The following is a 24379-nucleotide window of genomic DNA, read 5'->3' on the forward strand; positions in this document are numbered from 1 at the left end:
CCAAGTAGTGTAAGACAAAGGCAAGGAGTAACCAAACCAATACCAACAAGTCAGAAAAAAACACCCGTAGGGCAACAAAAAAACAATGGGTGGGCGCTGTGTCCCCCAAGGAAGAGCGAGAAAGAGATTTTACTGGTAAGTTATACCAAAAATCTCGTTTTATCGCCCAATTCCTTGGGGGACACAGGAACTCTTGGGACGTTCAAAAGCATTCCACAAACAGGGAGGGACCACAATCAAAAGCGAACCAGGCACCGTAAACATTAAGGCACCGCCGCCTGCAAGACCAAGCGGCCCAAAGCAGCATCCGCCGAGGCATAAGTGTTCACCCTGTAAAACTTGGTGAACGTGTGCAAAGAAGACCAGGTGGCCGCCTTGCACAGTTGTTCAGCCGAGGCACGATTACGCTGAGCCCAGGAAGCCCCGACCGCTCTCGTAGAATGAGCGGTAACACCAAAGGGCGGATCCCTGCCCCTAGCACGGTAAGCCTCAACGATAGCCATCTTGAGGAAGCGGGCAACAACCACCTTAGACGCCGCCAGCCCCCTGCGCGGACCCTCCGGAACCACAAACAGAGAATCCGAGCGTCGAAAGGGTCTGGTCACATCCAGGTAGATCCTGAGAGCCCGAACAACATCCAGACGGTGAAGATCCCGTTCCCGAGGATGCGACGGGGACGGACACAGAGAAGGAAGGACAATATCTTCATTCAGGTGAAAGGCGGACACCACTTTCGGAAGAAAATCCGGAACTGGGCGGAGAACCACCTTGTCCTGGTGAAAAACCAAGAAGGGCTCCACGCAAGAAAGAGCCGCCAACTCAGACACACGCCGAAGAGACGTGATAGCGACGAGAAAGAAAACTTTGCAAGACAACAAGCGAGGGGAAACCTTGCGCAGAGGCTCGAAAGGGGAAGATTGGAGAGCCGTCAGCACAACGTTAAGATCCCAAGCAGGAACGGAAGGGCGATACGGGGGAGCACAGTGAGCAACCCCCTGAAGAAAGGTCTTAACTGGACCGAGCGGAGCCAGAGGGCGCTGAAAAAGGACCGAAAGAGCAGAAATCTGACCCTTCAGGGTACTGAGGCCCAAGCCCAGATCCAGACCAGACTGCAAAAAGGACAAAACCGTAGGAAGAGAAAACCGCAGAGGAGGAATCCCTAAGGCCTCGCAGAAGGCTAAATAGGCCCGCCAGGTACGGTAATAAATCCTGGACGATGCCGGTTTACGCGCCCGAATCATGGTACGGACCACGTCAGCCGAAAACCCCCGCCGCGTCAGGACCGCGGTTTCAATAGCCACGCCGCTAAACGTAGCGACCCTAAATGCTGGTGGAAGATCGGCCCCTGAGAGAGGAGGTCTTCTCTGAGAGGCAGAGGCAAGGGAGCGTCTGCCAGAAGCAACATAAGGTCGGCGTACCAAGGACGACGCGGCCAGTCCGGGGCTATCAGGATTGCTGGCGTGCCCTCCGCCGCAATCTTCCGAAGGACCCGTGGAAGAAGAGGCAGGGGCGGAAACACGTAGAGGAGCGAAAACTCCGTCCAGGGGAGGACGAGCGCGTCTGCGCCGTAAGCGTCCGGATCCTTGGCCCTGGCCACGTAGGCGGGAAGTTTGTGGTTGAATCTGGAGGCCATGAGATCCACGTCCGGACGACCCCAACGGAGACAAAGAGACTCGAAGACGTCGGGGTGCAGAGACCACTCCCCCGGGTCGATCGTCGTCCGGCTGAGGAAATCCGCCGCCCAATTGTCCACCCCCGGGATGTAAATGGCCGAAAGGGCAGGAACATGAACCTCCGCCCAGCGAAGGATCAGAGACACCTCCCTCATCGCCGCCGCGCTGCGAGTGCCCCCCGGGTGATTTATGTACGCCACAGCTGTGGCATTGTCCGATTGGACCCGAACCGGGCGACCCTGAAGCAGCGAAGTCCAGTGCCGGAGCGAGAGGAGGATGGCCCTCAGCTCCAGAACGTTGATCGGCAGTCTGGACTCCGATGGAGACCAAGTGCCCTGGACGGACCGAGGAGGAAACACTCCCCCCCAACCCCGCAGACTGGCATCGGTGGTAATCGCCAACCAAGTTATTGGCAGGAAGGACTTCCCCTGAAGAGGGGTCCGCAGCCACCAGAGGAGAGAGGAACGAACCTGGGGGGAAAGAGGAAAATGCCGATCCAGACTCTCCTGGGACTTGTCCCAGGCGGACAGAATGGCCGTCTGAAAAGTGCGGGAGTGGAACTGTGCGTAAGGAATCGCCTCGAAGCAGGACACCATCTGTCCCAGGACCCGCATGCTGAACCGGAAGGAAGGGCGGCGGTGGGACAGAAGGCTCTGAACCGACCGATGAAGGAGCTGGCGCTTTTCCAACGGAAGCCGAACCACCGCTGAATCCGTATCCAGCAGCATCCCCAGAAAGACCAATTGCCGGGAAGGAACAAGAGAGGATTTGGGTAGGTTGATAATCCAACCGAACCGGCGCAAGGTTTGCAGCGAGAGATCCACACTGGCGGAAGTCTGTGACAGAGAAGGCGCCTTGATTAGGAGATCATCCAGATACGGAAGTAGAAAAACTCCCCTGGAACGAAGTAAGGCGAGGACGGGGGCAAGGACCTTCGTGAAAACACGAGGGGCCGTCGCCAGCCCGAAGGGAAGGGCCACGAACTGGTAGTGGTCGGACCCCACTGCAAAGCGCAGAAAGCACTGATGACAACGCGCGATTGGAATATGAAGATAGGCGTCCTGGATATCGATGGAGGCCAGGAACTCCCCCTGTTCCAGAGAAGCCACCACCGACCTGAGAGACTCCATCCGGAATCGCTGAAGACGAAGGAAGTGGTTCAGCCGTTTTAGATCCAGAATGGGACGCACCGAACCTTCTTTCTTGGGGACCACAAAAAGGTTCGAATAGAACCCTTTGAACCTGTCCCCCATAGGAACCGGGGCGATGACTCCCTTGTCCAGAAGGGTGTGAACGGCAGCAAAGAAATCGGCCGCCCCTCGGGGATCCTGGGGAACCCGGGAACGAAAGAACCGAACTGGGGGAAGGGACGCAAACTCGAGTTTGTACCCGGAAGACACAACCTCGAGGGCCCAGGCGTCGGAGACGTGCGCCTGCCAGAAGTCCCTGAACAGGAGGAGACGTCCCCCCACCCGGGTGGGTGGGGGCGCACCTTCAGGCGGGGGCCTGCTTGGTCGCGGGAGCGCGAGCAGGTTGTGACTTGCGCCAGGAGGGCTGGGTCCGAAAAAAGGTTTTTTTACGCCTGTCCTGGACAGGATTAGCGGATGGACCTGAAGCGGTGCGAGGAGCGGAAGCCCTACGAGAAGACCTGAAGCGGGAGAAGGTGGGACGACCACGAGTGGCGCCTCTAGCCTTAGATTGGGGAAGATGAGTACTCTTCCCCCCTGTGGCTTCAGAGATGATTTCATCCAAGCGAGTCCCGAACAAACGAGAACCAGTGAAGGGAAGGCTAGTAAGAGACCGCTTTGACGCGGCGTCCGCCGACCAAACCTTTAACCAAAGCTCCCTTCTAGCCGAAACGGCCAGGGCAGACGAACGGGCGATGAGAGCCCCGGCATCCAGGGATGCCTCACAGACAAACTTACCGGCCTGAACGATAAGTTGAGCCAGAGCACGGAGGTCTTGAATAGGGACGTCGGATTCAAGCTCCAGATCCAGCTGAGACGCCCACTCTGAAACCGCTTTCCCAGCCCAAGCGGAGGCAAAAATCGGCCTAAGAGCGGAACCGGAGGCCGCAAAGATACCCTTTGTAAGGGCCTCTATACGGCGATCCTCAGTAGATTGTAAGGAAGAACCATCCGCAACGGGAATAGCCGTGCTCTTGGATAGACGGGCCACAGGGGGGGTCGACCTTAGGGGGTGACGCCCAGTTAGAAATGCAATCCGCCGGGAACGGATAACAGACATCCAACTTTTTTGGCGGGGTAAACCGTGCATCAGGACGGGCCCGGGCCTTAGAAACCACTGACGAAAAGTCAGCATGGAGGGGAAAAACTGCAGACGCCTGTTTTTGGCGAAAAAAGGAAACACTGGTCTTTTCAGGATCAGGGGGATCATCGTGAATCTTAAAAGTATCACGGATATTGCTAATAAGATGGCCCACGGCAGAGGCCAGTTTTGAAGGCAGTGCCGAATCCATATCCCAATCGGAATCGACTAGCTCCCCTTCAGAGGGCAAATCCTGTAGGGAGGAAGGACCCGACTGAGAACGCACCCTTGGGGGGGAATAACGAAGCATCTGAGGATGACCGGTGATCCACCCTCGGCCGCTTCTGGGGTTGACGGGCTCTGGAGGAATCGCCTGCAGAGAGGGACTCAGCCGGGTCGGCTAAAACAGCGGACCCGGAGGGCCCAGCAGGGGAATCATCCGGCTGCGGTAATGGCAACGCATCTGCAAGTCGGCCCACAACGCTAGTGAGACTAACCACAGCCTGGGACAGGGATCTAGCCCAGTCAGGGGGATCCAAGAGGCCAGGGGGTGACAACAGATGGCGGACCCTGCAATGGGTCTTTGCAAGCCGAGCAATGTGGGTCAGACTGCCCTTGAGGGAGCGGCGCCTTACACGCGGTGCAGGTATGATACCAAGGTCCCACAGGCACTAAGGGGTCAGACATTTTGGTTGGAAACAATATTTCCAGGCCAGAGGGCTGCAGTGTTGGAGAGGGTCAACAGTCCTACCAGGTCACAGTGAAGCAGACGACCGCGGCACAGCAGACGAACAGCAGCAAGATCCGTCCTGCACACAGCAGCAAGCAGGCACGAGAAGGGGCGGGGCCGGTGAGGAGCGGGAGAAAGGACGTCCGCCCCTTAACTGAATCCAGAGCACATGTAAGCGCCTGAAAACTCCGCCCCCCGCCGAGACATTTCGCGCGCGAACAAATGCCGCCCGCCGCCGAACCCCGATGATATAGCCCTCCGGACCCGCAATGGGTCTCTGAAGACAGGAGCCGATGGAGAGGATTCGCATCGCCGCCTCTGTAGCAACCCTCCCCCATGACGCCGCTCAGCCTGCCCAGAGAGCGCCGACAGATCGATAGGCCCGCCCCTGAATCGGAGCAACGGAGGCCCGCAAACGGTAGGAGTCAGCTAACGGGGACAGGAGCGAGAACGGAGCGGAGGGGAGTAGGAGGGAGCGGAGAAAGAGGAGAAAAGGAGGGGAGGGGAGGAGAGGGGGGGAGCGGCACGGCTGTACAGCCACCTCACCATCCGGCGACTTCACCCTCTAGTCCATCCAGCTGGGACGCCCCTTCAGCCACTGACACAGAAGTGGCAGCAGCTGGAGAGGGACTTGCAGGTGGGCGACCCTGTGCTGGCGGGATGCAGGGGAGCATGGGCTGCCCTGGTCCTCCTTTTCTTCTGTGGGGGAGGCAGCAGGGCGGATAACCGGCCCTGGCGCAGCTCAACCCCGGGAAAACAGAGAGGTCTACTGCGACTCTGTTGTCCCTGTGGAAAAAACAAATGAAAAATAAAAGAAAAAATAAAAATAAAAAAATAAAAAATAAAAATCTTCGCAAAGACAGCTCTGCAGTGCAGAGAGTGTCTTGCCTCCTTGACACTAAGCAAAAAACTGGAAGTCTCTCTCTCCAGGCTGAGGGTATAGCTGCTGGAGGAGGGGCTTAACAGTCTTTTACTTAGTGTCACGCCTCCTATGGAGATAAGCTATACCCAAGAGTTCCTGTGTCCCCCAAGGAATTGGGCGAGAAATCATGTTTTAGTGTCTCCATATTCTGAGCGCCATATTTAAAAAAATTTTTGGTGGGGCGATTGTCTTAGGTCCCTTGCAAACAAGCGTGTCCGGATTAGGTCCGGATGCATTGCCAATGCTTTCAATGAAAAATGTGCAATTGTGCAAGCAAAGTTATTCAGTTTTGCCTGTGATAGAGTTTTTTATCACGCACGTGCGAAACGCATTAAATGTATTGCACCCGCGTGATAAACATCATCTCTTAGCAACCATCCATGAATAACGCATCGCATCCGCACTAGCTTGCGGATGCAATGAGATTTTCACGCAGCCCCATTCACTTCTATGGGGCCAGCGTTGCGTGAAAAACGCAAAATATAGAACATGTTGCAATTTTCACACAACGTACAAGGTATGCGTGAAAACTAATGCTCATGTGCACAGACCTATTGAAACTAATGGGTCCGTATTCCGTGCAGGCGCAATGCGTTCGCATCACGCATTGCACCCGCGTGGAATACTAGCTAGTGTGAAAGGGGCGTTAGGTGGGGTCTCATTCTTCACGGGATGAGATGACGGTTTAATGGGTACTATTTTAGGGTGTGTGACTTTTTGATTGCTTGGCATTACACTTTTTGGGGTTAGGTCATGTGATATTTTAATAGACCTGGTTGTTACGGACACGGCGACACCTTATATGTCTACTTAATTTTTTTCACTTTAAAACACAATAAAAGCATTTTTGAAAAAAAAAAAAAAAAAAAATCATGTTTTATTGTCTCCATAGTCTGAGTGCCATTTATTTTATTTTTTTGCCCAATTGTTTTATGTAGGGGCTCATTTATGCGGGATGAGGTGACTGATTGGTACAATTTTGAGGGCATACGCCTTTTTGATCGCTTGGTGTTGCACTTTTTGTGATGCAAGGTGACAAAAATGATTGTTTCAGCACAGTCTTTATTTATTTATTTTTTACAGCGTTCAGGTGAGGGGGTGGATCATGTGATATTTTTATAGAGCCGGTCGCATTTTTTTACAATTTTGTGTGTTTTATTTTGGGAAATTTAATTTACTTGAAACTTATTTTTTTTTTACTTTTTTTTGTCCCACTCTGGGATTTCAACTTCTGATCCCCTCTGCAATGTATTAACATACATCCTTTATTGTAATACATTGCATGTCAGCTAAGGGCTGGATCTCACAGGCTTCTGTAGAAGGCAAGCCCCGATGCCTTTTCTGCCATCGGGTCCCCGTCAGCACAGAGCAGGGGACCCGATTGAGATTCAGAGGGCACCCATACCCTCCGCAAACCCTCTGCATGCCGTGGACAGCTTTGACCGCGGCATACAAGGGGTTAATACGCCGGCATATGTGTCTTCAATTATAGTCAATGGGGTCAGAGCGGCAGTCCGGCAAAATAGCGGCAGGACGGATCCGACAGGGTGAACAGCCTGTTGGATCCGTCCTGCAGCTAGTGTGAAAGTACCCTTACCCGTTAACCACCCGCCAGGTCCTCAGTGTGCAGCAACGTCTTTTGGCGCTGCTGCAGTAGGGAAGGGAGGGGGAGGGGGGGTTATTGCGCTAAGAATTGGAGCTGCTTCACAGCCGGGTTAAACCCTTTGACTGATGCAGTCCATGAATGCTGCATGATCAAAAGGGGACTGGGGGAGCTACAAAGGCGCCCAGGGCTGTTTCTTTAGTTATTCTGCTGTTAAGGCTACATGCACATCCCAACTGCCAATAAACACAGTTTTATTCCAGGTTTCCATAACAACCCAGCCATATTTCTTTACTGCCTAAAGGGGCGGTCCCTGTGAAAGTCACAGTTAAAGGGGTGGTCACAGTTAAAGGGCTATTGTCACCCCCCAAAAGTAATTTTTTTTTTAGGCTAATTAAAATCCTTATACTGCGATTTTTTTGAGGAAGGGGCGTTTTTTTTAAAGGAGGATGCGGCGGCTACCAACAAGTAGACGCCCTACTTGCTGATAGAGAGGTAATTTACATATTATAAAAGTACAGTTTTTAAAGAAACTAGCCAACAGAAAAGGGTAAAAGCCCTATATATTGAAAAATCACAGAATAGTTTTTTTAATTACCGTAGCCAAAAAAAAAAAAAAAAAAAGACTTGTGGGGGGGTCACTGTGAAAGTCACAGCTAAAGGGGCGGTCACTGTGAAAGTCACAGCTAAAGGGGCGGTCACTGTGAAAGTCACAGCTAAAGGGGCGGTCACTGTGAAAGTCACAGCTAAAGGGGCGGTCACTGTGAAAGTCACAGCTAAAGGGGCGGTCACTGTGAAAGTCACAGCTAAAGGGGCGGTCACTGTGAAAGTCACAGCTAAAGGGGCGGTCACTGTGAAAGTCACAGCTAAAGGGGCGGTCACTGTGAAAGTCACAGCTAAAGGGGCGGTCACTGTGAAAGTCACAGCTAAAGGGGCGGTCACTGTGAAAGTCACAGCTAAAGGGGCGGTCACTGTGAAAGTCACAGCTAAAGGGGCGGTCACTGTGAAAGTCACAGCTAAAGGGGCGGTCACTGTGAAAGTCACAGCTAAAGGGGCGGTCACTGTGAAAGTCACAGCTAAAGGGGCGGTCACTGTGAAAGTCACAGCTAAAGGGGCGGTCACTGTGAAAGTCACAGCTAAAGGGGCGGTCACTGTGAAAGTCACAGCTAAAGGGGCGGTCACTGTGAAAGTCACAGCTAAAGGGGCGGTCACTGTGAAAGTCACAGCTAAAGGGGCGGTCACTGTGAAAGTCACAGCTAAAGGGGCGGTCACTGTGAAAGTCACAGCTAAAGGGGCGGTCACTGTGAAAGTCACAGCTAAAGGGGCGGTCACTGTGAAAGTCACAGCTAAAGGGGCGGTCACTGTGAAAGTCACAGCTAAAGGGGCGGTCACTGTGAAAGTCACAGCTAAAGGGGCGGTCACTGTGAAAGTCACAGCTAAAGGGGCGGTCACTGTGAAAGTCACAGCTAAAGGGGCGGTCACTGTGAAAGTCACAGCTAAAGGGGCGGTCACTGTGAAAGTCACAGCTAAAGGGGCGGTCACTGTGAAAGTCACAGCTAAAGGGGCGGTCACTGTGAAAGTCACAGCTAAAGGGGCGGTCACTGTGAAAGTCACAGCTAAAGGGGCGGTCACTGTGAAAGTCACAGCTAAAGGGGCGGTCACTGAAGAGGTCACTGTTATGGGGAAAACTGTGGATATTTTTTTTTTTTACGACACGGAATCATAAAATGAAATATACTCGTGCGAAGTCGGGTCCTTCTGCTAGTACATTATAAGTTTTATAAAAGTTTGAAATAAAGTTATAAGACAGTAATTACATATAATGCGAGAAAAAAAAAATCAATAAAACAAAATTGGCATTTATAAAAAAAATACATTTAAAATAGTAAAAAAAAAAAGTAAAAAGTATGAAATAAATTTTCTTGTGCAATGAATTAAAAAAAATTGTTATTTTCTATATTTCCACAGGGAAATTTTTTTTTAAAAATATATAATGGCTGCTAAAATGCAGAGGCAAGAGAAAAAAAAATAATAAAATACTGGTCATTAAGGCCTTTTCAGGCCGGGTCATTAAGGGGTTAATCAGGGATGCTAAAGCTTATAAAGACATTACTTACACCATCAAACTCTATTAAAAATTCTGTCTTTAATCGTCTGCTAGCATCATGTTCTCCTTCTCGTCTTTCACATAAAAGGCTATCTATCTCATCTGTAAAGACAGACAGGGAAAATTGAAATTACATACTGAAGTAAATCTGAAGTCCTCGTTTAGGCCAATTTCAAGGTATTCAGTCCTTGAAACAGGACCTGCACTACAGTCAAATTTCCTGGGGGCGACCACGGCCTCGCTAACCTGGACTCACTATATTACAACGAACTACTGTCTCATCCTTACATGATGCTATGACTATAGATATTAAACCTGTGGCTGGTCTGGATCCACAAAACATGGACACCTGTAATGTGCGATCGGCAATTCGCAGACCACACATCACAGACACTATAATAGAAAATACTTTTTCTGGTCTGCAATTTTCAGTTTTACAGTTCTCATCATGCTGCTCTGCTGGTTGGATGTATAGTCCTCTCTCTGATTCCCTAATAACTCATATGCACTCATGACGGCTAAATACTTATCAAACAACAATGTGGCTTATGAGCTGTCAGGGGTTCAGAAATAAGGGCTATAACATCAGCCGACCAGAGCAGTAACATGATGGGACCCACTGTAAAACAAACTAAGATACTCTACAGCTAGACAAACTAGTGAGTGATAGAAAAAAATAAAAATAAAGAAACCATACATACTATTTTGTTTCCCTGTCACTTCCAGCATTGTGCTCCGGTCATACCCATGTTTTTTTGTTTGTTTTTTATGGATGCAGTAGGGATATCCGTTGCACTGCACTGCTGCAGCCAGCCACTGGCTTCAGCAGTAATGTTCTGCATACTGCTGAGGTTAGCGATTGGCTACAGGGTGACCTGGTGTGCACAGGATGCCACCACTGCAGCCAGGCAGCTATCCGGAGCAGGACGCTGGAAGCAGCAGGGAAGAAAAATGTCAAGTATGACATCTTTTGCTATTTAATGAAGGGGGGGGGGGGGGGGGGGATTATTTAACTCTTCTAACTCCTTTAACTACAGCATTCCCAAAGGGCTCTTTCACACTTGCGTTCTTGTCTTCCGGCATAGAGTTCCGTCGTCGGGGCTCTATGCCGGAAGAATCCTGATCAGTTTTATCCTAATGCATTCTGAATGGAGAGAAATCCATTCAGGATGTCTTCAGTTCCGGAACTGAACTTTTTTTGGCCGGAGAAAATACCGCAGCATGCTGCGCTTTTTGCTCCGGCCAAAAATCCTGAACACTTGCCGCAAGGCCGGATCCGGAATTAATGCCCATTGAAAGGTAAAGTGTAGTGGGGAGCGGGGGAGCAACATACTTACAGTCCACGCGGCTCCCGGGGCGCTCCAGAGTGACGTCAGGGAGCCCCAGGCGCATGGATGACGTGATCGCATGGCACGTCATCCATGCGCATGGGGCTCTCTGACGTCATTCTGGAGCGCCCCGGGAGCCGCGTGGACTGTAAGTATGTTGCTCCCCCGCTCCCCACTACTACTATGGCAACCAGGACTTTAATAGCGTCCTGGGTGCCATAGTAACACTGAAAGCATTTTGAAGACGGATCCGTCTTCAAATGCTTTCAGTACACTTGCGTTTTTCCGGATCCGGCGTGTACCTCCGGCAAGTGGAGTACACGCCGGATACGGACAACGCAAGTGTGAAAGAGGCCTTACAGAACATATAACTTCAAAAAGGACTTTAAAACAAAAAACAGAAGTCACATGTAACAAACTACCAGTTCACTGTTGCACAAATCAGCCAGATTTTTCTTACCTATAAAAATAATAGATGGCTGTAGTTCTCGAGCCACAGAAAAGAGCGCTCGCACTAATTTTTCACCTTCTCCCACCTAAAAAGGGAAGACAAAACATATAAAGGTAAATAACTAAAAGTTTGGGCAGACCTTTCCATTCTATGATTTTTCTTTACTTTAGATATTGTAGATTCATATTGAAGACATAAAAACGATGAAGAAACACACAATAGAATTAAGTAGTAAATAAAATAAAAATGTGTTAAACCAGAATATGTTTTACATTTTATATTCTTCAAAGTACCCCATTTTGCTTTGATGACAGCTTTGCGCACTCTTGGCATCCTCTCAATCAGCTTCATGAGGTAATTTGCTGGAACGGTTTTCCAACAGTCTTGAAGGCGTTCCCATAAGTTCTGGGCACTTGCTGGCTGATTTTCCTTTCTCTCTGCAGCACGGCTCCTCCCAAAACTTCTCAGCTGGGTTAAGGCTAGCTCTACACGACGACATTTGTCGCGCAACAATTCTTATGCTAGTTTATGGTGTCGCACTGCAACATGCGACGCGACAGTCGCAAAAAATCCATGCAACACATGTCATCGTGTAGACCTAGCCTAAGTGCGGGTCATTGTGGAGGTTATGTCATTGACGCATACCTGTTAATCCCTCAGTGTGACCAGTCTGTTTTGGGCCTTACTGTGGGCTATACTGACATATACTTTGGGCTATACTGACATTGACCAGCAGGCTGCAACAGAAAGGCACAGCTTGCTGGGGAACACTCAAGGCAGGCTTGGGGCTTACACCAGGTGCCAGCCAAACTATACACACATGGGCACCCCCGCGATCGCATTTGCAGAGTGCTAATGGGGGACAGAGGGAGTCCGCTCTGTCACCACTTAAAAGTGGTAGGTGCCATTGCCCACAGCATGTAAGGGGTTAAACAGCCCAGATCAGCATTCCTGCCGGTCCAGGCTGCTAGGGCAGGAACGCAGCTCTCTCATGTGAGCCTATACTGTGCTTAGACTGGTCTGCCGTGAAATGGTGGTGGCCCAGGCTAAGGCCCTTTAATGACTTCCATAAAAAGGTGTATTGGTGGTCACTAAGAGGTTAGTCTACTTTCACACTAGTGTTTTGTGTGGATCCGTCATGGATGGAGCCGTTCAGATAATACAGGGTGGGCCATTTATATGGATACACCTTAATAAAATGGTCGGATTGGTCGTCGTGGGCCAGTTGAATGGCCCCCAAGGTATCCCGATCTGACCCCCTTAGACTTTAATCTTTGGGGTCATCTGAAGGCAATTGTCTATGCTGTGAAGATACGAGATGTGCAGCACCTGAAACTACGGATACTGGAAGCCTGTGCTAGCATTTCTCGTGCGGTGTTGCTATCAGTGTGTGAAGAGTGGGAGAAGAGGGTTTCATTGACAATCCAACACAATGGGCAGCACATTGAACACATTTTATAAGTGGTCAGAAACTTGTAAATAACTCATGAAAGAATAAAAAAAAGTTACGTTAAAACCAAGCACACCATTGTTTTTTCTTGTGAAAATCCCAATAAGTTTGATGTGTCACATGACCCTCTTCCCATTGAAATAACTAAAATTGGATTCAAAATGGCCAACTTCAAAATGGCCACCATGGTCACCACCCATCTTGAAAAGTTCCCCCCCCCTCCTCACATATACTAATGTGCCACAAACAGGAAGTTAATATCACCAACCATTCCCATTTTATTAAGGTGTATCCATATAAATGGCCCACCCTGTACAACCGTCTGCATCCGTTCAGAACGGATCCGTTTGCATTATCTTTAACATAGCATTGAAAGTCAATGGAGGACGGATCCGTTTTTTTCTAGTGTGCCAGTGAAAACGGATCAGTCCCCATTGACGTACATTGTTTGCCAGGACGGATCAGTTTGGCTCAGTTTCAGACAGACAGCAAAACGCTGCAAGCAGCGTTTTGCTGTCAGCCTCCAAAGCGGAATGGAGACTGAACTGATGCAAACTGAGGCATTCTGAGCGGATCCTTTTCCATTCAGAATGCATTAGAATGCAAACTGATCCGTTTTGGACCGCTTGCGAGAGCCCTGAAGGGATCTCATAAACTGAAAGCCAAAACGCGAGTGTGAAAGTAGACTTAGTTGAAAACCATTCCAGGAGACTACCTCATGAATCCGATTTAGAGAATACCAAGAGTGCGCAAAGCTGTCATCAAAAGGAAAACAACAAGAAAAACAATAGAATGATAAGGGGTGTTAAAACTTTTGACCGCTACTGTATATTAAAAGCAGGTAGGTTAAAAAGGGTGTATCCTACACTGTATGACAATGTCACTGGTAACACCCAGGAGGTATAACAGAGGAACAGCACAATGCAAAGTTGTAAGACACGATGCTTGGGAATTGGTATTTTATGAAGAATAAAAATATTTGGCAAAACAGAAATGTCAGGAGAGATGACTGCATAACGGTCTACATAGATTCAATAAAATCTGGGGTCCTGCCCTCCTAACCTTAGTAAGAGAATAATTTCCTGAATTTCCACAGGTCCAGTGAGAATGAATGGCTATACATAATTATCCTTCCAAATGTATTTCCCAGTGCAGCGCTGGTTATTAAAATGTCGCTTAACTCTTGACATGTGTAATACACTAATATATTGCTGCTATGTAAAATTAGGATTGTTTGATATGTTATTGTTAAAAATAATAAAAAGTATTTGGTAAAACAGATAGTTATGTGCAAATAAAAGCAGTCTAACATCACTAATGTGTTTAATTACTGTTTTGGCAGAAAAGATAATACATGAGAAACCATTACTAGGTGTAGCCGAGTAATGGGCAACCAAAAGAATCAAGTCATGACATGTATGCTGCTAATTAGGTGTAATTGACTTATTTAATAAGGGGGGGGGGGGGGGGTTAAATTAGTGAGGTCATTCATTCTGTCAAGAAACTGGTGTCAATTATGGCCCTCATTTAAAGAAAGAGGGCAGCAAATGTGCGGGCACTAAGCACACAAAGCTCCTGCCTCTTTAGCTCAGGGACCAAGCTAAATCAGTTAGTGTAAAAGTAGTAGGAGAAGCCAGACAAGAAAATCACACTATGTACAAACCCGAAAAGACCCTCAAACCAAAAAATGTGTGTGTTGAAGCTGTGTCCCCCAATAAACGGAAGAGAAACATTTTATGGCAAGTACAAAAATCTAGTTCTCATCCATCTCATTGGGGGACACATGCTTTGACCATGGGACATTACAGAGCAGTCTCCAAGGGTGGGCATAACAAGCAACCCTCCCGTCAACCAGAGAACCAGTCTGCAAAACTCTAGATGTACACTCTATAAAACTTCGAAAAAGTATGCAAAGATGACCAAGTAGCTACCTTGCACACCTGGACGGCTGAAGCCACGTGATGCACCACCCAAGAGGCTCCCACTGCCTGAGCCGAATGAGCAGTCACCCAGAAGGGTGGGGCAAGGTCCTTAACGCGGTACGCTTCCACAATGGCCAAACGAATCCATCGGGAAATGGAAGTCTGATGCGGCCAGCCCTCGCCTCTGTCCCTGCGGAATCACGAACAGGGAATCTGTTCGCCGGAAAGATGCCGTCTGGGATAGATAGAGCCGAACAGCTGTTACCAAATCCAGGGTATGGAGCAACTGCTCCCGAGGATGAGACGGGTCCAGACAAAAAAGGGAGAATCTCATTTAGATGGAAAGTCGACACCACCTTCGGCAGTAAGGACTACACTTATCCTGATGGAGGATCACCCCCTGCAGAAAAGTCATAACCGCCAAAAGCAAAGCCAAATTCCGCTGAAAAAAAGAAAGCAGAGACCCGACACTTGCCCTTTGAGGGAGCTGACAGCCAGCTCCAAGTCCATGTCCTACTGCAGGAAAGCCAAAAGTTGCAACAAAGAAAACGAAAGGGAGACAGATTTCACCGCTCAAATCAACTAAAGTAGGACTTCCAGGTCTGGTGGTAGATTCTGGAAGACCATGGCTTCATGGCCCGAATCAAAGTCTGGACCACTGCATACGAAAAACCCTGAGCCTTCAGTACGGAGGTTTCAACAGCCATACCATTAAATGTAGCGGCCCTAAATTTGGGTGGAAGATCAGCCTTGCGACAGAAGGTCCTCCCGAATAGGAAAACGCCAAGGTTCGCCGGCGAGAAGGGCGACTAGGGACGTGTGCTGTCCCCTACACGACCAATCTCGGGCCACGAGAAGGACGGGAAGTCCCTTGGACCTGATCTTCCGGAGAAGACGTGGAATGAAGGGAAGAGGCGGGAACACGTAAGGAAACGCAAGCCGACTCCACGGCATCACCAGCACGTCGCATGCCATCGGGTCCCTGGACCGCGCAACAAAGTCCTCAACCTTGTTGTTGAACCGTGTGTCCATGAGATCCACATTCGGCCGACCCCACCTCTCACAGATGGCCCAAAAGTCCTGCGGGTGAATAGCTCACTCACCGGGATCAAGACGCCTGTTCAGAAACAATCTGAAGTGCTCCAGAGTGTCTAGAACAATGTTCAAGCTGTCCGCCGTCCCCTGGAACGACAGACCCTTCACCAGGATGTCGTCTAAGTAAGGGATCGCCACAATCCCCTTGGCATGGAGCAGCGTTGTGACTGCCGTCAGAACCTTCGTAAAGACCCTGGGAGCCGTGGCCAGGCCGAATGGGAGGGCTACAAACTGGTAATGAAATGGACCCACTGCGAACCGGAGAAACCTCTGATGACTGACACATATGGGCACGTGAAGATGAGCGTCCTTGATGTCTATCGAAGACAGATACTCCCCTGGTTCCATGGACGCAATGATTGAGCTCAGTGACTCCACCCGGAATCTCCTTTCTTTTTTGGGAACCACAAAGAGATTGGAGTAAAACCCCTGAAAATGGTCTTGCGCAGGAACCAGAACAATCACACCTTGCTGCAGCAGCGTGCAAATTGCCAGAAAAAAAAAAAATAAGAATCTGCAGCTGCGGGAGAGGCCGGAGGAGACGATGGGACGGAGGGGAGGATTTGAAATCCAGCTTGTAGCCCTCTGCAATGACCTCCCTTACCCACGCATCTGAGACGTGAGCCAGCCAAACATGCCGAAACACAGGCTGCCCACCCAAACAAAAGACCAGGGTTAAAGGACTTGAAGCCCTGTTGATGGGAACGACCTGAAGGGAGCAGCTTGAAGGAAGGCTTGGGCTGCTGATCCGTGGCCGACTTGTCGGACACCCTCTTTGGGTTGGAAAAACTCTGAAAGGGGCGAAAAAAAGTCTTCTGCTTTTTTTTAACCTATTAGACTGCCCCCTGTTCTGTGGTAAATGGGTGCCCTTACCACCTATAGCGTCCAAAATGATCTCATCCAGGCGCTTACCAAAAAGCCTGCTGCCAGTAAAGGGGAGGGCCGTCAGGGTCCGCTTTGAAGCATTATCTCCCAAATAGCCACCAACAGGGCTGACGAGCGAGCCATAAACCTGTCTGCGTCCAAAGATGCTTCACAAATATATGCACTGGCATGCGAGAGCTGCAAGTTCCCCCGAGGGGACTCCCGAGTAGAGACCCCAACGTAAATTATTCGCCCACTCTCCCATAGTCTTGCTCACCCATGTAGAGTCATACACCGGCTGCAGCGCTGTGCCCACTGCTTCAATGGCAGATTTTGCAAACGCTTCCAGCTTCTCTTTGATATCAGAAAAAGAAGCCCCATCCGCCATTGGCAAGGTAGTATGTTTAGCCAAGCGGGAAACTGGCGGGCCCACTATAGGTGGAGCTGACCATTTCTTAGTCAGTTTGGACCCTCCGGCCAGACAACGTCCTCATCTGACCCTCTCTCCTCAGAACATGCCTCTTCAACTGAGGACACGTTGGAGCGAGGCTCTAATAGGAGGAGGAGAGGCCGAGGAAACGGGAGATAGACACCCTTTTGGGGGGGGGGGGGGGGGGGGGGGAATGTTCTGGCCCATTTTGTGGGACAGCCACAATGGGCACGCACCCCATAATCCCCCGAGTCAGACCGGTCAAAGGACTTGCCTTGCCAACAAACACACCACTATATCCACAATAGCTTTGTTGGTATTGGAGACATCCTGTACCATCCCAAACAGGGAACGCGCCTATTCTGTGGTCTGGGCTGAGACAGTCCTGGCACCGAGAAAGAGGGGAAGGTTAGGTCCTGTAAGAAGGGAGAAAAAGCACTTACCCAGCCTGTGTCCCTCCAAGCAGCAAGCCAGTCCATCAGCGTCCCGCCAAGTGCTTTGAATCCAAAAAAGTGGGCAGAGCCCACTCTCCCTCTGCTCTGCTGCTGGCGTGGCAAACAGCTCTCAGTGTCCACCCATAATCTCTGGCCCCGCCCCCCAGAACACACACCGGCCAGTGAAAAATAAGCAGCTGGGGTGCTCTGCAGGAGCAGGCCACACAAAAGCTGGGGCCTCAATGAACAATGGCCCCAGAACAGAGCCAACCAAGAAGCAGCGCACAGAGGAGGAAACTCCGCCCCCTCCTCTCCCAGGGGCGTTCAGGAGGATGCAGTCGTGGAAACGGACGCCCCCAGTAGTGGGCCCCAAATGAAGCCGGGGCCTCAATTAACAATGGCCCCAGCACAGAGTAGGGTCACTCCGACCACTCTTCTCCCCGGCGTTCAGGAAGACGCCGCCGGACCAAGGAAATGTAACCCAAAACCCACTTATTTATCGCAATGTGCCAACACAGCAGTTTAACCTAAATACCAATATAGTATATCTTCCATGTACTTTATCATTTAGCTATAATAGTCTGCCTACGTTCAGTGCGCTGCCTGTGCTGTTTACAGTGCGCCCTGCGCTGATGAGTGGCAGGGAAACGGAGGCATATTGGTACATCATGGGCTTGGGTGCTCACAGAGAGGGCTCCGAGTGCCGCCTCTGGACCCGTGCCATAGGTTCGCCACCACTAGCCTATATGTTCATGATTATTCTTTTTTTCTTCTTTTCTTCTTTTTTTTGTACAGAGGGCGTTATGGTAACTGGGTAGGTGCTTTATGGTGTTATGGCGCTCATTGTGAGCTGGGTTTACTGGATCTGTATAGTGGTGAGATATAGCGATGGTTGGATCTTGATACCCGTCTCTTCGCTAGGAGTTGGGTGGGGTTCTGGGACACAGCTGTCGGATTTGTATACCTTTTATGTCCATTGATACCATACTAGGAGGGACGCTGTTGTCCCTATTGTTTGCATAGTTTTCAAAAACGGTTTAATAAAAATTATCTAGTGAGTATGGCATGGCACTATAGTATTTATTTTATTATTTGTCTTTGCAGAGTGCCGTTGCATTGTTTGTTTTTGGCGTGAAGTGGGTGTTCCAGCAGGACGACAAGCCCAAACACACCAGCAACGGGCAACATCCTGGTTCTAGACCAACAAGATTGAGGTTACGAAAGTGGCCAGTCCAATCCCCGGACCACATTCCGATTGAGAATTTGGGGAGAGTCATCAAAAATGCTGTTTTTGATGCCATACCCAAGTATGCAGAAGAACTGAGGAATGTAGTCCAGTCAGCTTGGGCTGGAATATCTGTTCGCTGGTGTCAGATGTTAGTTGACTCCATGCAACACAGATGTAAAGCAGTTACCAGAAATAAAGGTTATACAACCAAATATTACTTCAGTGAATAACAAAAAGCTAAACCTGTAAACAAAATTTCACTTTATAGTGGAAATATTCCAGTTTGACACTGAAAATGCAAACACTGCTGTTTATTTTTTTTTTTAACAGTATATTATTCCTTTTTCTTCGTTTTCAGTTTAAAAATGTATATTTTGTTCATGTTTTCATTTAGAATTGAATGTGCAAAGCTCCCAGGGCCTTTGTGTATATGGAAACAAATGCCATTATGAGGAATGAGATTTTCTCAGCTGTTTTAAACACACTGCTATTATTTTGCACATAACTGTATTTCAGGAGAGATGCAAAGTCCTTTTTTAAATTAGGCATTTGGTTTCTTTATTTTAAATAAACGCCAAAAAAAAATAATAATTTTAGATTCATTTCATATTAGCAGAAACAAGGTGACAGTTTACCCAATTACATTTGCATAATTTGAAACCAAGTATACACCATCATGTACATTGGTCAACCCTTAAGAACACTTAGCAGGAGTATGCGACTTACATATTTAGAGGTGAGACTAGCTGCACTTATATTAAAAAAGGTTGCATTTGATTCAGCAGCCACTGCCTTCGCCTGAGAGGTAGAGGAGAAAAAAACAAAAAACACAAAATAAATAAATATAAAAATCAAATCATACTGAAAGTACCTACTTGTAGTGCAGTAAATCTTACCAACATAGTTTTTCCATTTCCTGGAGGACCAAACAATAACAGTCCGCGAGCAGGAGCCCTAAGCCCAGTGAACAACTAGAAGCAAAGGATAAGTAATTAGCGTATTTAAAGATGAAGGACATAAACCTCCTCTAATGTACAGCCGTTGTGTACATTTCACAAAAAGAACAACAAGGTGACTTTTGGTACAGCTTGTTTTTGAAGAGTACCCAATACAAAATGAATCGTTGTAGACACTTCCCCCAATTAGTGATTTCACCGATCCAAACATGACTACCCCATCCTAAGGCAACAATTCGTAGCCTGCCAAGTGCAAGGCTGGGGCAGTCGGGGTCACCAAATAAGAGCTCATTCAAGTTTATTCTCATCACTCGATTAGGATTTTTTTTACATTTTGTACATGTGACTTTCTGGTACTTCTCGTTTATACTCTAGGGATGCAATACTGATATTGCTATCACACAAATGACACAGCCTGGGATGAAGTCCGCATCATAGAAGTGGGGGGTACACCCATTACAGCAAATTGTCATTTAGCCATTAACATCACTCAAGCAGTTTTGAAAAGGAGGACGAGTTTGAAGCCAGTTGAGACACATTTGGTGGCCGCAATAAAGGTACGTTATTAGATTAGTCCTATTTTTTATTTACTGCCATTTTTGAAGACTAAGGTCAGAGACACACAAGCGAGTTCAGCATGAGAAACTCGCTGCGTATGGCAGTGCAAATTCCCGTTCTGAAATCAGCTGCTGTGACAGCATCGCACAGCATTATAATGCTGTGTGACTCTAAGGCAGTGATGGCTAATCTTGGCACTCCAGCTGTGGTAAAACTACAACTCCCAAGATGCCCGCCTTGCTTGGCTGCTCCCAGAACTCTATAGAAATAAATGGAGAATGGGATTGCCAAGGTTAGCCATCATTGCTCTAAGGCCTAGTTCACATGTCACTTATTTGATCAGTTATTTCCATCAAGTATTATTAGCCAAAACCAGGTGCGTGTCAAAAAAACTGAACTGGTGCAAATCTTTTCATTATACCTGATACCCAAGTAGCCTCCATGCCTGGTTTTGGCTTACAAAAACTGATGGAAATAACGGATGTGTGAAATGGGCCTAAGAGACCTGTACTTGACAGAATTACCCGGACATAACGCCGTCAGCGAGTGTAATACAAAAGACTCCAGGTCTCGGAGGAACAGACAGCATTCTGAATCACTATAATGCTGTGCAATCCTATCAGAGGAGCAGAGGTCAGAAAGGAAACACTGCCATATGCCTGAACTCGATTGTCTGTGTCTGGCCTAAGGCTACTTTCACACTTGCGGCCTGCTCTCGGTCAGGCTGTTTAAGCAGAGAACAAACAGCCTGCCGGAGCTCTCTGGATCCAGCGTAGCCAGATGTTACCACAATGGGAGATCTGGACGAATCCTGGCATATTTGCCGGGTAGGTGCTGGTTTTCCAGCAGATCCCGTCTTAGAACAGGCCACAAGAATGAAAGAAGCCTAAGTGAAACAAGCCAGAAAATTACCATACCTAGAGCATGCTGAGAAAAAAAACTGACCCCTAAAATGAATAAAAAATGTCAAGTTGAGTGCAAAAAATACAGCATGATGATGTTTTCAAACTCACACAGACATTCAAAGACCAAAGGGACCATGCAAAATTGACAACTGTACATATGACCATCTCCATCAGGACTTGGGATTGGTGGGGGGGAGCTCACAGCGGAGCCTAGCAATCATGAATTTGTCCTGTAAAATGGAGATAAATCTTGTTTGAGAGAATACCCCTTTAACCCCTTAAGGACCAGGCTCATTTTCACCTTAAGGACCAGGCCATTTTTTGCAAATCTGACCAGTGTCACTTTAAGTGCTGATAACTTTAAAATGCTTTGACTTATCCAGGCCATTCTGAGATTGTTTTTTCGTCACATATTGTACTTCATGACACTGGTAAAATAAAGTCAAAAAAATTAATTTTTTTGCATAATAAAATACCTAATTTACCAAAAAATTTGAAAAATTAGCAAATTTCAAAGTTTCCGTTTCTCTACTTCTGTAATACATAGTAATACCCCCAAAAATTGTGATGACTTAACATTCCCCATATGTCTACTTCATGTTTGAATTATTTTGGGAATGATATTTTATTTTTTGGGGATGTTACAAGGCTTAGAAGTTTAGAAGCAAATCTTGAAATTTTTCAGAAATTTACAAAAACCCAATTTTTAGGGACCACTACAGCTCTGAAGTCACTTTGCAAGGCTTACATAATAGAAACCGCCCAAAAATGACCCCATTCTATAAACTACACCCCTCAAGGTATTCAAAACTGATTTTACAAACTCTGTTAACCCTTTAGGTGTTGCACAAGAGTTATTGGCAAATGGGGATGAAATTTGAGAATTTCATTTTTTTGCCTAATTTTCAATTTTAACCCATTTTTTCCACTAACAAAGCAAGGGTTAACAGCCAAACAAGACTGTATCTTTATTGCCCTGACTCTGCCGTTTACAGAAACACCCCATATGTGGCCGTAAACTACTGTACGGCCACACAGCGGGGCGTAGAGTGAAAGGTGCGCCGGATGGTTTTTGGAAGCCAGATTTTGCTGGACAGTTTTTTTGACACCATGTCCCATTCGAAGCCCCCTGATGCACCCCTAGAGTAGAAACTCCATAAAAGTGACCCCATCTAAGAAACTACACCCCTCAAGGTATTCAAACTGATTTTACAAACTTTGTTAACCCTTTAGGTGTTGCACAAGATTTAATGGAAAATAGAGATACAATTTCAAAATTTCACTTTTTTGGCAGATTTTCCATTTTAATATTTTTTTCCAGTTACAAAGCAAGGGTTAACAGCCAAACAAAACTCATTATTTATGGCCCTGATTCTGTAGTTTACAGAAACACCTCATATGTGGTTGTAGACCGCTGTACGGGCACACGGCAGGGAGCAGAAGGAAAGGAATGCCATACGGTTTTTGGAAGGCAGATTTTGCTGGACTGGTTTTTTTGACACCATGTCCCATTTGAAGCCCCCCTGATGCACCCCTAGAGTAGAAACTCCAAAAAAGTGACCCCATTTTAGAAAGTACGGAATAGGGTGGCAGTATTGTTGGTACTAGTTCAGGGTAGATATGATTTTTGGTTGCTCTATATTACACTTTTTGTGCGGCAAGGTAACAAGAAATAGCTTTTTTGGCACGTTTTTTTTTTTGTTATTTACAACATTCATCTGACAGGTTAGATCACGTGGTAATTTTATAGAGCAGGTTGTCACGGACGCAGCGATACCTAATATGTATACAATTTTTTTTATTTATGTAAGTTTTATACAATAACTTCATTTTTAAAACCAAAAAATTGTTTAGTGTCTCCCTAGTCTGAGAGCCATAGTTTTTTCAGTTTTTGGGCGATTATCTTGAGTAGGGTCTAATTTTTTGCGGGATGAGATGACAGTTTGATTGGCACTATTTTGGGGTGCATATGACTTTTTGATCGCTTGCTATTACACTTTTTGTGACATAAGATGGCAAAAAATTGCTTTTTTTGCACAATTTATTATTTTTATTTTTATGGTGGTCACCTGAGGGGTTAGGTCATGTGATATTTATATAGAGCCGGTCGATACGGACGCGGCAATACCTAATATGTATACTTTATTTTTATTTATGTAGGTTTTACACAATGATTTTATTTTTGAAACAAAAAAAATGATGTTTTAGTGTTTCCATAGTCTAAGAGCCATAGTTTTTTCAGTTTTTGGGCGATTATCTTGAGTAGGGTCTAATTTTTTGCGGGATGAGATGACGGTTTAATTGGTACTATTTTGGCGTACATGCGACTTTTTTGATCACTTTTATTACCTTTTTTGGGAAGTAAGGTGGGCAAAATTTCAATTTTCTCATAGTTTTTATTTTTTTATTTTTATGGCGTTCACTGTGCGGGGAAAGTAACATGACCGTTTTATAGATCAGGTCGTTACGGACGCGGCGATACCTAATATGTGTAGTTTATTTTTTTTTTATTTTTTTTTACCCAGACCCACTTGGTTCTTGAAGATCCAGTGGGTCTGATGTCTGTAAAATACAGTACAGAACCTATATAGGTATCTGTACTGTATTTTACTTACACTGAACAGATCAATGCTTTCAGCATAGATCTGTTCAGCACCATGGACAGCAGGACGCCTGAGCAGGCGTCCTGTTGTCATGGGAACCTTCCCTGTCTGCTCAGTTATGGTCAGAACTGCGCAGACGGGGAAGGGTAAGGACGGGGCTCTGGGGGGGCTGTCTGGGGGCTCTCTCCCTCTCCCATCGGGGGGCTTCAAAGGCACAGCAGCCCCCCCGATCGGAGAGGGAGGGAGCTCCCTTTTACTGTTAACCTTTTCCATACAGCGGTCCGTACGGACCGCTGTATGGAAAGGGTTAAACGGCTGACATCACATCAACGATGTCAGCCGTTTATACCAGGGTGCCAGCAATGTGCTGGCACCCTGGTATACCCACTGTACACCAACGATTATTCAATGGGAGGCGGGCGGGGATCGCGATCCCGCCTGCCGCACCGCCCGCCTCCCGCAACGCCCCCACCGCCTGCGACACCCCCCCTGCACCACCCGCTGCCATCAAATCATGCAGGGGTGCAGGGGGGGGGGGGGGTGTACTATATTGATTTTAGACACTCTAAAGTTTCTGATCCCCGCGGTCAGGGACCGCGGGGATCAGAAACTGCAAAAAGCGCAGCAAACCGCAGGTCTGAATTGACCTGCGGTTTGCTGCGGTCGCCGACACGGGGGGGTCACATGACCCCCCCTGGCGTTTTAACAGGATGCCGGCTGAATGATTTCAGCCGGCATCCTGTTCAAATTAACCCCTGCGGCGCCGGAATGCCGATTTTAAAGTCAGGACGTACCGGTACGTCCTTGGTCCTTAAGGACTCGGGAAATAGGGCGTACCGGTACGTCCTATGT

The 24379-nt window shown here is 47.8% G+C and overlaps 1 protein-coding gene across 2 annotated transcripts in view; it reads right to left on the reverse strand.

The window, feature by feature from the left end:
• The window catches only part of SPAST (spastin), a 74977-nt gene that overhangs the window by 12279 nt on the left and 38319 nt on the right, over positions 1-24379 (reverse strand). For both annotated transcript variants that reach the window (XM_044289617.1, XM_044289616.1), the window contains 4 exons: positions 19402-19476; positions 19232-19303; positions 11092-11167; positions 9314-9405 (listed from right to left, as the gene is read on the reverse strand). In XM_044289617.1, coding sequence (XP_044145552.1) covers positions 9314-9405; positions 11092-11167; positions 19232-19303; positions 19402-19476 — 315 coding nt within the window. The remainder of the gene's footprint in view (positions 1-9313; positions 9406-11091; positions 11168-19231; positions 19304-19401; positions 19477-24379) is intronic.

This window comes from Bufo gargarizans, chromosome 4 (assembly GCF_014858855.1).
Source record: "Bufo gargarizans isolate SCDJY-AF-19 chromosome 4, ASM1485885v1, whole genome shotgun sequence".
Lineage (NCBI taxonomy): Eukaryota > Metazoa > Chordata > Amphibia > Anura > Bufonidae > Bufo > Bufo gargarizans.